The sequence below is a fragment of the Larimichthys crocea genome, chromosome XIII (genome assembly GCF_000972845.2).
Source record: "Larimichthys crocea isolate SSNF chromosome XIII, L_crocea_2.0, whole genome shotgun sequence".
Taxonomy (NCBI): domain Eukaryota; kingdom Metazoa; phylum Chordata; class Actinopteri; family Sciaenidae; genus Larimichthys; species Larimichthys crocea.
This window is the reverse complement of record NC_040023.1, coordinates 47,338,808-47,353,964: the sequence shown is the minus strand read 5'-3', so window position 1 is coordinate 47,353,964 and position 15,157 is coordinate 47,338,808. Positions and strand designations below refer to the sequence as shown.

Genomic DNA, 15,157 nt, shown 5'->3' with positions numbered 1-15,157 from the left:
ACCATGGAGAGCTCCAATACCCTAAAGACAATAATAAGTGCGTGCACAGCATGCGGCAGAAAATAATAAATAGATTTATGCGCAATTGTCACATTTAATACATTTACGGAGCGCGCTAGTGAATTCATTATTACACCATATGCTAATGCAGCTGGGTCCGTGTATTTATGAGTCTGTGTGTGTGAGTGTGTGTGGGGAGGGGGTCTCTCTCTCTCTCTCTCTCTCTCTCTCTCTCGCTCCCTCTCTCTCTCCTCGCGTGCGCACAGGGCTTTGAAGTATAACCAACTGCTGTCCCGGAGTCAGTGCTGCTGTGGCATAATATATGATAGGGAATGTAATCCAGGAGCTCCATGCTGTGTATTGTTCTCTGTAGAGCTTGATCCACAAGAAGCAGCGTCCTGGTGCTCCGGACGGGAGGTCGCTCTGAACTTGCGCTAAGGCCAATTTATCTTCAAACCGGAGAGCGAAGCGCGGTCGGAGAACGAGGAAGGAAAAAGGGAAAAACTAGTTAGACAGTAAACACGAGATAATGTCGATGTTAAACAGGCGGGTAATGTAAGTAAAAGGACGCGTGCCGACAGCCAAAAGAAGCGTTTCTGTTCCCCAACTGGAGATCAATGGAAGCGAGGACAAACAAATGGATAAAGCCGATATCTACAGGAATGGACTGTTGAGGTATGGTGATGGGAGGTCGGACGTGCACGCTGTGCCGACTGAAACAGGTTGGTTTCGCCCCGATCAAACTTCAGCAGAATCAAACGTGGGACGATTTGCGCTCATTTAGGAGCTGAAGATGAACTGAAATCACTGCCGTTTACAGCAGCGCGCCTGGAGATGACAGCAGGTTTATTATGGGAAACTGCGCTGTAGCATTCACTGGACTTTCGCTGGATTTTGTGGGTTATCTCAATCGCTGCATCTGGGTGAAGGTCATCCCTTAATAACTGATCCGGATACGCTTCAGATCTGAGTGTGTACGTGTGTGTGCCAAATTGTGTTTTCTAATTTTCTTGTTAAACTTAAAATGAAACAGCCTCAGATATACTACAGACTACGTTTGTCTTTACAAAAGTTACTTATCTATATCTAATAAGTAACCATCAGCTCACTGCTGACCACAACAGACATAGTATAAAGATAATAAGAGTGTTTTATTTTATTTTATTTGTGTACCTCTCCCAGTCTTTGACTTTTAAGTGTCTGTCTCTGCATTAGTGTAAGACCACAGATGGACGCCTTTTGTAATGGAGCCAAGAAACCTGAGGGCAGTGATCCCGTTGTAGACTCCTGGCCCCCTCCTGCCAAGCTGGCTCGTCTGGAACAAAACGGAGCGGGACCTTCAGCCCAGGAGAGGAGCAGGCAGGGGAGTCCTGTGGCCAAAAATCCCTGCCTGAGCCAGAAAACCACTATAGTGAGGCCGCAGAGCAAGAGCTGGCACAGCAGAGGTACATGGACTTCATATATGGGGTAGAGATGCAAACTTGAAACTACTTGAAACATAATATAAGATTGGGTCTTTAGTAAGATTTTCCTTTGATTGAATCATATGCCCTCTTTGCTTGCGCCCTGGTGTCATGCTGTATGACATCACTTGTGTCCATCACCCCAGGGAGCCTGCTGCCGGTGTTCTGTGTAGTGGAGCACAAGGAAAGCCCTCTGGAAAGAGAGAGGAGAGAAGAACATGCTGAGTTTGTGTTGGTCAAGAGAGATCTGCTGTTTAACCAGCTTATAGAGATGGCCCTGCTGACACTGGGCTACTCACACAGCTCTGCTGCACAGGCCAGAGGTACATAAATCTGTACAAAGAGGAAAGGACACAAAAGTGTCCAGTCATTTTTCTTACAGTTTTCTCTTTTGTGTGGATGTTCAGGTCTGATCCAGGTGGGCAGGTGGAACCCAGTGCCTCTGTCCTCTGTAACAGATGCTCCCGATGCCACAGTGGCTGATATGCTGCAGGATGTTCACCATGTTATCACCCTTAAAATACAGCTGCACAGGTAATTAATTTAGTGTGTCACAGCTTTTCCTCCAGTGTGTGCCGGAAAAGACACCCACCGCACCTAATTTGTACTAAGAAAATAAAACAACTAAAGGGCATGGACCAGATCAGACCCATACAAAATACATTTTGGTGTGCAGTCTCCAGCAGAGAATGATGAAATTCTTATTCTGTTTTAATGGCTTTAGATTAAGTTTAATGAGTGATTTTATTTGCTTGTTGCAATGAATATTAATGAGCATTTTAATAGTGAAAGACATTAAAAGTTATTTCCTGTAACATTTTTGAACGATTAATGTTCCTTGCACTTTTTTTATTTTATTTTTTGACAGTTGTTTGTGCCACATATTGATTGTTGGGTCAGATCCACCATGAGAGTTAGGACAGTGCTACATATTCATCATTAGAAAATATTAAAGCAGAGAATCTTCACAGCAGATATTTTGACCTGTCATCGGAAAACACGCGTTTTACTAATGACGTTAATGATGGCTATCATTCATTTTATTATTTACACCTGTGAATGTGATCTTCCTGCTGTGACAAAATGTCTTCAGTAAAAAATGGCCATTGTCTCAAAGAAAGAAGGACTTGGGATCATGTATATTTTGTCGGGGTCTTGTCTGCTGATCACTCATTGCATGCTGGGATAGGAACTCCAAATAAGCAAGTCATAATCTTCTTTTCTTAAAGAGGCACTTCAGTCTTTCTGCACATAAAGTTCGGTTTACTCATCACAGGAAGTACTAAGCCTGTAAAAACAGTTGCATTGTACCAGTTTTATTCTGTGGTTCCAAAGTAGCTCTATGAAGTGTGAGAAAATAACCCTAATGATGTCACCAGGGTCCAGTGAAGGATGTCATTAAGTTTCTTCTTGGACCTTATAATATCCAGCATTTTTGGAGATTAAATCATAGCGAGTACTAAATGTCAGGTTTATTGATTGTGAGTCTCTCAACAGTCTCTCAACTTTATGGAAGCGCGGCACTAAATCACTAGACTCTCCCTTTAAACTGTAATATATCACAATGTCGCAATTCAAGTGTTGTTAATTTGCTCTTTGTCTAGCTGTCCCAAACTGGAGGACTTGCCAGCAGAGCAGTGGAGTCACTCCACAGTGAGAAATGCTCTGAAGGAGCTCCTCAAGGACATGAACCAGAGCACCCTGGCCAAGGAGTGCCCACTGTCCCAGGTAAACACACACAAACAAACATACAGTATATAGAAAATGCATAGAAAAGAGAGAACTGGAGCTGAAGCTCAAAAGTGTGCCGTCTGTAATGTATTTGCCCTTCCATGTCCTGTGCGTGTGTGTGTGTGTGTTTGTGCCTACTTTAATGTGTGATGCAGAGCGAGCGTGTGGTCCAATAGTTAGAAAGGAAGTCCAGATGCAGAGGTAGATAAGGTGTGGGGGCAGAGCGCGAGAGAGAAACAGATAAAGAGAGATGGCTATCTCCTAAAAAGCCCTACTGCCTGGGCTGCTGCCTATCTTGATTCTTTCCACTGCCAACCTGTCTGCCTGTCACTATATCGGTCTATCTGACAGCCTCACCAACCGCCTTACTCTCACTCTAATCTGTCCACATCTCTCAGTATTTCACTTTTTCTGCACTCTTGACTGATTCCAGCAATAACATCCAAATCTGGTTTTAAAATAGTCTCCAATTTTGGTTAATTAAGCAAACACAGACACAACCGCAGAAATAATTTTACATTAATGATGCAGTATTTGGGGTGGGGGGGGGCCTCTTTATGAATATTCATAATTATCAACTTAGTCAATGTGTTATTTCGCCTGAGGGTGAGTAGGACATCTACAGTTTGATAAAGAGAAATTGCTCACTATCTCTCTCTTGTACAGATTCCTTCCTTCTCTGCAGATCAGATACGAGCCAATCCTCCCTCCCCCATCTCTCTCCCTCCTATCACTCCCTTTACTCCCAGCCTCACTCTTGTTTGCGAGAAGCAGATTAAAATAAATATGAGAAGATGAAAGGTGTAATCAGATGTAAAGATTGCAGAAGAGGACGGTCTTCTGGGAAAAACCGTGTGCATGTGTGTGTGTGTGTGTGTTTTTGCACGAGTGAGAGAGACTTACAGACAGAGAGGCATAGTCTCTGATGACCTCTAGTGTTTTGTTTGATTACACGCACACACACACGTACACGCACATACATGCATACATACACATACTGTACATACGCACACGAGGAGCTCCTTACACACTGACACACTCATCTGTCTTTATTATCCTATTTACCTGGGGGTCTTTTTAATAACACAGATCTGAGTTCATTAATATCAAATGTGTGAACAGCTGAGACACCCAGGCCGCCCATAGCAGGAGCTTGGAAAAATATAATGAATTTCTATTGTCTTCTCCCCTCTGTTTCAGAGTATGATATCATCTATTGTAAATAGCACTTACTATGCAAATGTCTCAGCTGCCAAGTGTCACGAGTTTGGTCGATGGTACAAGCACTTCAAGAAGACCAAATGCTTCAAGGGTGAGGGATTTCAATCAAGCTTGCAAACGTTAAGCGTGCCTGATCTTACAGCATGTCCCAAATCTACTGTACTACATAATGTACCACACACTGTTTTGGTTAGACTAGCCATTTTACTAACAAGAAATTCACAATATGTTCAATGTAGGACAATAATTAAACTTTAGAAAGTCGCTGCTGATTAAACTTTACAAAGCAAAAGCAGCAGTTCATATTTGATGTGCTAATAATTGTCCATTTGTCTTTCCAGACATTGAAAGCTTCTCCGACCAGTCCACGCATATCACCGTCACCCAGCAGCCGATCACAAGTAGCCCTGCTGATCAGAGCTCCACCCTTCTTTTCTCTCGTGGAGAAGTAGCCAACATATGTGGCCGCCCCCCACTCGGCCTGCGCCCTCACGGGTTGGTAACCCAACCTCTCAGCTCCCAAATGGTCAACCAGCAGCTTGTGATGGCCCAGTTTCTCAACCAGCAGTATGCTGTAAGCCGCATGCTAGCTGGCCAGGGTCTCTCACCGTCCCCACAGCAGTATCTCAACCATCCGCCTGTAGGAAGGGCTCCTGCTGTCTTCTCCAAACCCCCTGATTCCCAAGCCCCGCAGCAGGCACACTGTGGTCCAGGGGGAGGCTCTGTAGCCGGGCCACAAAACCAGACAACGGCCGGGTCTTCTGTGGGATCAACAGATGTGCCAAATGACATCTACCACTGTGTGAGGGAGGAACTGAAGAGAGCAGGCATCTCCCAAGCCATCTTTGCCCGGGTGGCCTTTAACAGGACTCAGGTATGCATCACATAAATCACAGACACTGTGATCTGAATGAAAATGTGTTCAAAGAGGTTGCAACTGTTTGCTGGTGATTAGCTTTTGGAAGTGTTTTCTGCTGTTGCGGTTGTAGGTAAGTGTGATGTGTGAATATGTGTGTTTGATGGTTGGCACATTGGCATGGCCTTTGCCGCAGTGCCCCCTCCCCCCATGCATGTGTGTATGTCTGTGTGTGTGTGTGTGTGTGTGTGTGTGTGTGTGTGTGTTTGTGCCAGCTCTCTGCAGCACAAAGCTGGTGCCAGCACTGAAGCAGCTGCTGGGCCAACTAATCACAACCCCTTGGAGAAATGCTGTCTCCCTCTCTACCTCTTCCTCTATCTTACTGTCCCTCCATCTTGCCACCTTTCACTCTGGCAGCCCTTCTATTCGTTTAATCTCTCCCTTGATTGTCAATCCATCTTTTTTTTTTTTAATCTTTCCCTTTTCCCTTCCATTGGTCTCCCTCATTTCATATCCATATCTCCCCCTGCCATCGCCACTAAGACTAAAATGCCACCTTATCTGTGTCCATCATCTTACATCCACCACCACAACCATAGAAAACTGAGCTCAGGGGACAGACTAAGCCTATTGTTATTATTATTATTATTACCGGCATTATCATTTTCATCACAATGAGCAGAGCTGGTTATTATCCACGTCTGTTTCCCCATTGCTAAGTCCAAGGTGCTTCACTGCCAGCCATACAAGTTGGGCATGATGCCAAGATGCCATATAGACATGAGGGGAGCATTTTTCATTTTGCGATTCACATAAAGCCTCCATCTATTTGGTAGGAAGGGTTTTGCTGGGTGTACCCAAAGATGATCCATGATTTGAATAAGACGGCTGTTTCCTCTCTTTCACATTTCCATGCCAGTGTAAAATCTGATTTCTTTTCAGAAAGGAAGTTCCTACAATCTGCATGTGATGTTTGAAGGCTTTCCCGCATACACAGATACTCCCCAGAATAATACTAGCTCTACAGGCGAGTAGTGTGCTTAGTGCTGACTGGGAACTGGCTCTGCATCATCTATAGCTGTGAAACACTAAACTACAGGAACTTGACAAGGTGCCTCTTTGAATGAGATCCAGAGTTGGATATTAGGAGCTTTTGCACAATATCTCCAGGCATACGAGAAACTTTTTATTTGGATAGTTTCATTAGGATAATGGTAGTATCCCCCGTATGTGTGATTTTGAAGGTGTCACTTAACCATTCTATATGCTTACATTTTGAATTTAATATAAAAATCTGTGTAAAGAAATCTGTATCATTTCTGCATTTGGCTTTAAATTGGGCTCCCAAAGTTTAAAACAAAAGTTCAATGTTTTGGAAATGCACTTCAGTTTGATTGTGAGTTAGAGAGAATAATAAATCATAATAAGTAAAATAATAAATACCATTCTCCTGTTCGTATCGTAAATGTACTGTAAAACTACAGCCAAGAGACAGTTAGCTTAGCATAAAAGTCGTGGTTGTCCCCCTGTTTCCAGTCTATATTCTAAATTAAGATAACACCTGCTGCCAGACATAAGAGTCGTACTGATCTTTTCATCTAACCTTCAGTGAAAAAGCAAACACGATGAAATATTAATTCAAACTCTGCAAACATTTTCTTAGAATAGTCATCTAAAGCCAATCAATGCATTCATGGGTGTGCCTACCTCTATCAGGGCCTGCTATCGGAGATTCTGCGGAAGGAGGAGGACCCTATGCATGCCTCCCAATCTCTGCTGGTCAACCTGCGGGCCATGTACAACTTCCTGCAGCTCCCTGAGGCTGAGAGGGAGCGCATCTACCAGGAGGAGAAAGACAGAAGCCTGACTGGATTCACCCCCAGCTGCAATAACACACCACCAAGACCCACACAGGTCAGCCAGCAGACACAGCAGAGAGAGAGAGAGAGAGGACTGTTGTACATCTCAGCAAAAGCAGATATGCTTAAAAGACATATATTATATGAATGGATAGAACACAGATTTAACTGGGTTAATTTAACAAAGACATTTAAGACGTCAAGGACATTATAAACAACAAAACATAAATCATCATATTAGGGAGTTGTTGTGAAGTCACTGACCCCTCCTCTAATAGCACTCCAATTAGCTGCCGGGACAACTGACAAGAAAAAAATGCAAAGAAATTTGGTATAGACATTGCTCCCATGCTTTAGAATACATTTGTAGACCCCTCAGTGGTGATCCCATTTTTTTTTTTTTTACCCTCCAAAAGTGAAATGGCATTTCCATCAGCCTCAGCTGTACATGGCTTATGTCAGTACTCTAATCTAAGATAGATGCTAAAACACGAAGGCTGTCACTGTGAGCATGCTGACACTAACATTTAGCATAATGACTTTTTGGATCATATCTATCAATCGACACTACCAACTTCCAGTTAGTTTTCTTTTTCATCGCTTCATCTCTAATACCCCCCCCCCCCCCCCCCCCCCCCCCCATTTTTTTCACAATCTGGTACGGACACCTCCTGGTGCACTACGCTGCCGGCTCCCTCTGTTGCCCCCGAGAGGGTGCACACTGCCACATGTTTCCTCTAATATACATGAAGTTGCCAGCTGCATGTCCTGCCAGAAAGAAGCTTCACTTCGAGGGGGTATCATGTGAATCAGTTATTCCTGCCCCCCCACTTTGTATAGGCACAAAATAAGTGCTTTATGCAAGCTCACTTTTAAACCCAATTTTCTTGTGTTTGTCTGTCTCTTCTCAGGCAAGACTGTCCCCAGTTACAGGAGACAGAGGGTTGAGGACAGACAGCTGTGTTCTCAATGTGAGCGCTTCTATCTATGAGGAGATTCAGCACGAGATGAAGAGAGCCAAGGTGTCGCAGGCTCTGTTCGCAAAGGTGGCCGCTTCTAAGAGTCAGGTAGTACTTATTTGCTTTGTGAATTTGATGCATCTTATTATTAACATATTTCACCCAATCGCTCCTACTACTTAATTGTTCAAATTCAGCTTTTCTGATGAATCCATCTCTTCGCTTTTAAAGCTGGGGTGGCTAGTGTGTGTGGAGGAAAGCCCAGATAATCAACCAGCAGCTGTACTCTGCAGAGGACTATCATCAGTGCATCAGACTGCTATTGTGTCCTAAATGATCACTTTAATAGTCGCCATACAAAAACACGTGCACAGATACACACCACTTATTTGTGTACATAGACATAATGTACAAGCACAGGCATGCACACGCGGTCCTGCAAATGCGCACAGGCAAACACATGCACTAATACACAAATACACACACAGGCATGATTTGAGTGTTTATTGTTCTCATTTTTATGGCGGCCCCATAAGCTTATTGCCTTTTGTTTTGAGGATAATTTCCCTTCATGGAATGGGGGGATTTTAGCTGTCTCATTTTCTCTTCCTCCCGTGCACGTCTCCCCTATTTTCACTTCTTTCTTTCTTTCTTTCTTTCTTTCTTTCTTTCTTTCTTTCTTTCTTTCTTTCTTTCTTTCTTTCTTTCTTTCTTTCTTTCTTTTTCTTTCTCCCTTCTCTACACTCAAAATGAAGATGTTTGGAGGTCATTCGGCGGTCATGCAAGTACAGACAGGTGGTCCAAAACCCCTGAGGATTTTTCTCTATCTCTTCGCTGGCCTCTCTTTTTACTTTACTTTCTCTATATTCTCTCTCTTTCTCTCTCTCTTTCTTGCTCTCTACCTCTCTCTCTGTATTACCCGACTGTTTGGCAGGCAGAACCATGCTGGATCTCTCTGTTCTATCTGCACTGTGCATCTGGATGGCATTGTGTGCTAGACTTGGGCTACAGCCAAGTGTATGTGTGTGTGTATGTGTATGTGTATGCATCTGTGTGTTTGTGTGAATCTGTGTGTGTGTGTGTGTGTGTGTGTGTGTATGTGTGCGTGTTGCAAACATAATCATGCTCCAGTTCATGAATCTGAAACTAGCTTGGCTTTACCATCCTCAATCTGCCACTCACAAGTTTCTCCCCTCTCGATGCAGAAAAAGATTCGAGCTAATAAGAAAATCTCTCCATCATCTTTTGGCTTTTTCCATTAGAGGATCTTCAAAACTGTGACTTTATTTCTTGTGTTATGAACAGGAAATAGACAAGAAGCTTTACAACATTAACCCATTTTGGAAGAATATGAAAAGTAAACTGTGAAGTTTTACTTTGTAGACCTTTGCAGTTATTACCATTTATATCTTATTAAATTCTAATGAGGCAGAAATAAATTGGAGAGTGGGTGTATGGGGGTGACATGAATCAAAACTCATCGTATGAAATTTACATGGTGTTGCCATGGCAATTTTGATGTCCTACCATCATGTTGGCCTTTCACCGGAGGTTCACAGTATAGAACAGGAATTATTAATTTTTGCACACATGCTGCATGAATACATTTCGACACAGAGTAACTGAATGACTTTTCAAAGAAGTAGCAACTATCAAAACAAAATTCTTCATAAAATGAGATTATATCAAACATTAAAATCCATATGTTGTTTACATGCTTCAACAACCAAAGAAATTAGATGAGCAGTGTGCATTTTGGCAATTCATAGGTGTAAGCTGATGCATGCAACATAAAATCAATTAACATGTATTTCTCTGAGAAGTGGTGGACATCCATAAATTAAAATATGATACATACAAAATGCATTCATCCTTTTTGACTCTTAATTATTCAGAACCCTAAGATATAAGATGAACTTGTTGGTGTAGAAATATTCACTAATTAATGAACTAATTAACAAAATTATTGACTTAATTAGCATGAGTAATGGTTATGTTTATTATATTGTGGTGAAGGTGGCAGGGCATTCGGCAGCTGAACAGCTTTTTGTTGTAACTCTATAGTCGATCGCACAAGAGATATTTTTCTCCCTGCTTTCTCTTACTCTGCAGAGTTGTCAGATGAGGTCAGATAGATCTGCACCACAGGAGCTTACTGTGTGTGACCTCAGACATATGAATATTTGCTGACATAGTGTCTTGACCTCTGTGTGCAGAAAAGGACATTTAATGACCCCAGATGATCTTTGTGTTCCCCTTGTATATCCCCCTGGCTAATATCTGATTAAAACTACACTGTAGTGTGTTATAAACCATTTATTAAATGTTTATAGACTGCATATTAATGCTAAATAGTGGGACTTACAGTGAAGTGTTACCATTCCTCCTGTAGGGCTGGCTGTGTGAGCTGCTGCGTTGGAAGGAGGACCCCAGCCCAGAGAACCGGACCCTTTGGGAGAACCTGTGCATGATCCGCCGGTTCCTCAGCCTGTCCCAGAATGAACGCGATGCCATCTATGAACAGGAGAGCAGCAACACAACGACACAGCAGCACTGCACTGACAGGCTTACACTGCTCAGCAATGACAATACACTGGTGAGAATGCAACGAGTTAAACAAAATATCTTTACACACGTACTGCTGTTCTTTTTTCATTATTTGTTACCAGCTATAAAAACAGCAACTAGCAGACAAATAACTGTAACAATTTAAGAGTGGAGATTGTCCTTATTACTATAGGGACACGTGACATGACTTTCTTTTGTGTAAGGCGCTTTAAAAAGTCAATTTAATAAAGTGATACATGAGATAATATCATTAAATACTAGAAAATTTCTAAAGAAATTTTGAGTGTGCGTGACTCTGGCCCCGTCATCCCCATGCATTATTACTAACACTGCTCAGCAAATTCAGTACTAGAAAAGAAATTTTGAGAGTGACAAGTGGGCTGTTACTGGGGGTCTGTATTCAAAAAGCACACCTCAAATAGTCATTTTTAACATGTTTATTTAGACAGAGGAGCAGCTAGCATGTTAACATGTTAACATGTTAGCATTAGCATGTTAGCGCTGATGCGCTAGCAGTTAGCATTTTAGCATTAGCATGTTAACATTTGCATGTTAACATTAGCATGTTAACGGTGATGCGCTAGCAGTTAACATTACCATGTTAGCATTAGCATGTTAACATTAGCATGTTAACATTACCATGTTACCATTAGCATGTTAACATTACCATGTTAGCTTTAGCATGTTAACGGTGATGCGCTAGCAGTTAACATTACCATGTTAGCATTAGCATGTTAACGGTGATGCGCTAGCAGTTAACATTACCATGTTAGCATTAGCATGTTAACATTACCATGTTAGCATTGGCATGTTAACATTACCATGTTAACGGTGATGCGCTAGCAGTTAACATTACCATGTTAGCATTAGCATGTTAACATTAGCATGTTAGCATTACCATGTTAAAATTAGCATGTTAACATTACCATGTTAGCTTTAGCATGTTAACGATGATGCGCTAGCAGTTAACATTACCATGTTAGCATTAGCATTTTAACGGTGATGCGCTAGCAGTTAACATTACCATGTTAGCATTACCATGTTAACATTAGCATGTTAACATTACCATGTTAGTATTAACATGTTAACATTAGCATGTTAACATTACCATGTTAACAGTGATGCACTAGCAGTTAACATTACCATGTTAACATTACCATGTTACCATTACCATGTTAGCATTAGCATGTTAACATTAGCATGTTAACATTAGCATGTTAACGGTGATGCGCTAGCAGTTAACATTACCATGTTAGCATTAGCATGTTAACGCTGATGCACTAGCAATTAACATTAGCATGTTAGCATTAGTATGTTAACATTAGCATGTTAGCATTACTGTGTTAGCATTAGCATGTTAGCGCTGATGCACTAGCAATTAGCATTAGCATGTTAGCATTTGCTTGTTATCATTAGCATGTTAACATTAGCATGTTAACGTTATCATGTTAACATTAGCATGTTAGCTTTAGCATGTTAGCATTAGTATGTTAACATTTGCATGTTAGCACTGATGCGCTAGCAATTAGCATTACCATGTTAGCATTACCGATATTTGACAAGAGATTTGAAAGAAATGCATCAAAATGAAGAACAACAGATCTTGGAGTTGCGCAATGGAAAAGCAGCACAGTAATGACGGCTAAATGCCAAAAATGTCAGAAGAAAAGATGATTACCACAGTAAGCAATGATCCGTGAGGCTGATTAGTCATTTTTCTTTCACCTCCATAGCTCGTGGATTGGATTGATGTTTTAATTAAAGCACAGGCTCACAGTTAACATGTCAAACAACAGTTGTGTACCCCTCTGTTTGTGCAGCTCACCTCGCATGTGAAAACCCAGCAGATCTAGTTCACTCAAGTGAAGTCAAATGAAGGACATGACTGCCACCGATTTCTTTCATTCATATTATTTAGAACACCCATGAGAAATAATTGAGAAGTAAAACAACAAACACAAAAGGCTGAGCACGCTTAGTCTCTGTCGTTATGTGAGAACAGTTCTAATATCAGTGATTCAGTGTTTGTAATTTAGAGATGGAAAATTTGATGCCAGTTACAGTACCCATCTAAAATGAACAGAGCATGTTTCATTAAGCAGTGAAGTAAATTACTATATAGCCATTACTTGTACATTTTAAATAGAATCTGCAATAAAATATGCAAATAACGCATAATTTGTTCCTTATTTGTAAGACCTATCACTTCATATCATACAAATACATTTCTGTCCAGGCCGGCTTCACATCTCATCTACCATTAAAATTAAACACAGTAATATCCACAGTAACACAATGGAAATTACTCAGCGTTAAAAATATAAAATCCGAAAGACAAAGCACGGCTTTTTACTGTAATTGCTTCTAATTTCTCTTTTTCTCTCATCAGTACCAGCGCAACTCTCCGCTGCCACAGCAACACCATCTTCAACCCCATCAACCCCTGCAGCCCGAGGCAGGGCCTCACCTGTCTCCACGGCAACCATGTGCCGCATCACCAGCTGAATCCGAGGCTGGGGGCAACTGGGGGCACGTGAGGATACGTTTGCAGGGCAGGGGGAGCAGTAATGGGGACAGAGGGGACGGTAAGGACTGGGTTGAGGGGGGACAAGGAGAAGGGAGCAGTTTAGGAGGGGAGTGGGGTTGTACTGGTAGGGTTCGGGATAAGGGTACAGAAAGAGAAAGTAAGGAGCAGGTGAGGGATGGAAATGTGGGTGAGGAAGGAATTAATAAGCTCATTGGAGACAGCAAAGTAAGTAGGGTGAAAGAGTGGCCTAGCATGAGGGATGAGGACCAAGGCAGGGCTGGGGTTTGTTCTGAGGCAGATAATGAGATCCAAGGTAGAGATCTGGTCCAAGGAGAGGGCTTAAGATTATCCCATGAAGCACTGGGAATCCTGCAGAGCTTCATTCAGGATGTGGGCCTCAACCCAGATGAGGAAGCAGTCCACACCCTGTCAGCTCAGCTAGGCCTACCCAAACACACCATCCGAAGATTCTTTAACAGCCAGGACCACGACCAGCATAATATCCAGAACCCAAAACACAGTAGAGACGATCAGCCTGGCTGCACAGAGCCGATCCTCTCCCAGACAGACATAACGACAGAGAAACAGGAGTTGGAGGGCGATGGAAAGACCGACACAGGAAAAAAGGAGGACGAAAGGCAAACAGGAAATGAAGAAAGTGAAATAACTGTTTTGAAAGAATCGGATGTTGGCACTCAAACCATTCACCCTATGAAGGAGGAGCAGGAGAGCAACATCTAACCAAGATACATGCTGTGACGTAACCTGGATGACTCACGCTGTTTTAGTATCGGAGTGTTATATAGGTGTGTATCCTTAAATGCTGTGGAAAGACTAAAGCTGACTTATTGTATCTGCTTATACCACAGCTTAGAAGGATTCTGGTGTTAATACACAAACAGTACACCTACATTATACTTTAGAAATCTGTCCTGTGAGTTGAGGATCCCTACTGGATTCGAAACAGAAAATAACTGTGGCTATATGTGCAGATAATGTTTCTGTGTAGATATATCTGTATGTGTATGGAGCCTGGATGATTTGGACCCCAAAACCCCAAGACCCTCAGATATCACTGTTAAAAAAAAAAAAAAGAGTAATTGCAGTTATTGATCTTAAATTTGAAAAATCTTCATGCCAGAAATGCCTTGTAGAAAGTGGCACTGCCAATCTGTTCATTCATTTTTTATTAATGATCATTATCTTCATTGTTTTTGATTTTACTATGCTTTGTTTTGCATTTTGATTGTTATATCTTTAATTTGTCTTGTTCAAGTTTGTCTTTTGACATTGTATTACATATCAAGTTTCCTGATGCTGTCTTAAGAGATTCGATTTTCAAATTAATCCATTCATAAATAACGGGATCCTCTGCATTTTTGATTGCAGTGCTTAATAAATCAAAAGATAAAACAACGCATCATCCAAACTGATCAACAGGTTTATATTTAAAGTATCTCTCCTGCAAATAAGTTGAATATTGTTACTATTTTTCATCTTTATTAAAACAAATTCTAGCTTTGTTGGGATCTAATTTGCTTCTGACGGAGTCATAGTTTACATAAAGTATTTCTAATGATCCATGAATCTATAAATTTCCCAAAATAGCTATGTTACTTTGAGTGTCATGTTTACACATCCTGTGGTTGCCATATTGTACTGATTTATCATATGTAGCAGACATAGACACAACAATACTGAAGCATTATAAAGGTTTTCCAGAAAGTTTGCTTTGACTCAAAGTGCACAAAAATTGATTGTGGACTAGAAATATAAGACTGAAGCTGTGCAGCCTGTGGAAGAAGATAGAAAAAATAGGCTCACTCATAATTATACTGTATGTTCATTACTTCAGTCTGTTGTGAGCGTCTGATCTTCGAGGTGGAAACAATCTGTTGTTAATAAAATTTTATGTGGTTTGAGAGGACGGATAACTTTTAACTTTCATCTAATTTCATTTTATTAATTTAGCA

The 15,157-nt window shown here is 41.5% G+C and overlaps 1 protein-coding gene across 3 annotated transcripts; it reads left to right on the top strand.

The window, feature by feature from the left end:
* The first annotated feature begins 257 nt into the window (after positions 1–257).
* Positions 258–14,718, top strand: satb1a (SATB homeobox 1a). 3 transcript variants are annotated; one of them, XM_019275471.2, is made up of 11 exons: positions 258–722; positions 1,216–1,445; positions 1,610–1,786; positions 1,871–1,997; positions 3,068–3,191; positions 4,395–4,506; positions 4,757–5,289; positions 6,988–7,185; positions 8,042–8,197; positions 10,482–10,685; positions 13,047–14,718. In XM_019275471.2, the coding sequence occupies exons 2-11, from the start codon at positions 1,229–1,231 to the stop codon at positions 13,923–13,925; spliced, it is 2,727 nt and encodes a 908-aa protein (XP_019131016.1). In that variant the 5' UTR covers positions 258–722; positions 1,216–1,228; the 3' UTR covers positions 13,926–14,718. The 3 variants fall into 3 exon arrangements, with proteins under 3 accessions (XP_019131016.1, XP_019131014.1, XP_019131013.1); XM_019275469.2 differs by having other exon boundaries at positions 258–970; XM_019275468.2 differs by having other exon boundaries at positions 258–974.
* The last annotated feature ends 439 nt before the right edge of the window (positions 14,719–15,157 follow it).

Coding starts and splice junctions, on each gene's coding strand:
- satb1a (XM_019275471.2), top strand. CDS start 1,229: ATGGACGCCTTTTGTAATGGAGCCAAGAAACCTGAGGGCAGTGATCCC. Junction 5,290..6,987: donor TGGCCTTTAACAGGACTCAG/GTATGCATCACA, acceptor TACCTCTATCAG/GGCCTGCTATCGGAGATTCT. Junction 10,686..13,046: donor TCAGCAATGACAATACACTG/GTGAGAATGCAA, acceptor TTCTCTCATCAG/TACCAGCGCAACTCTCCGCT.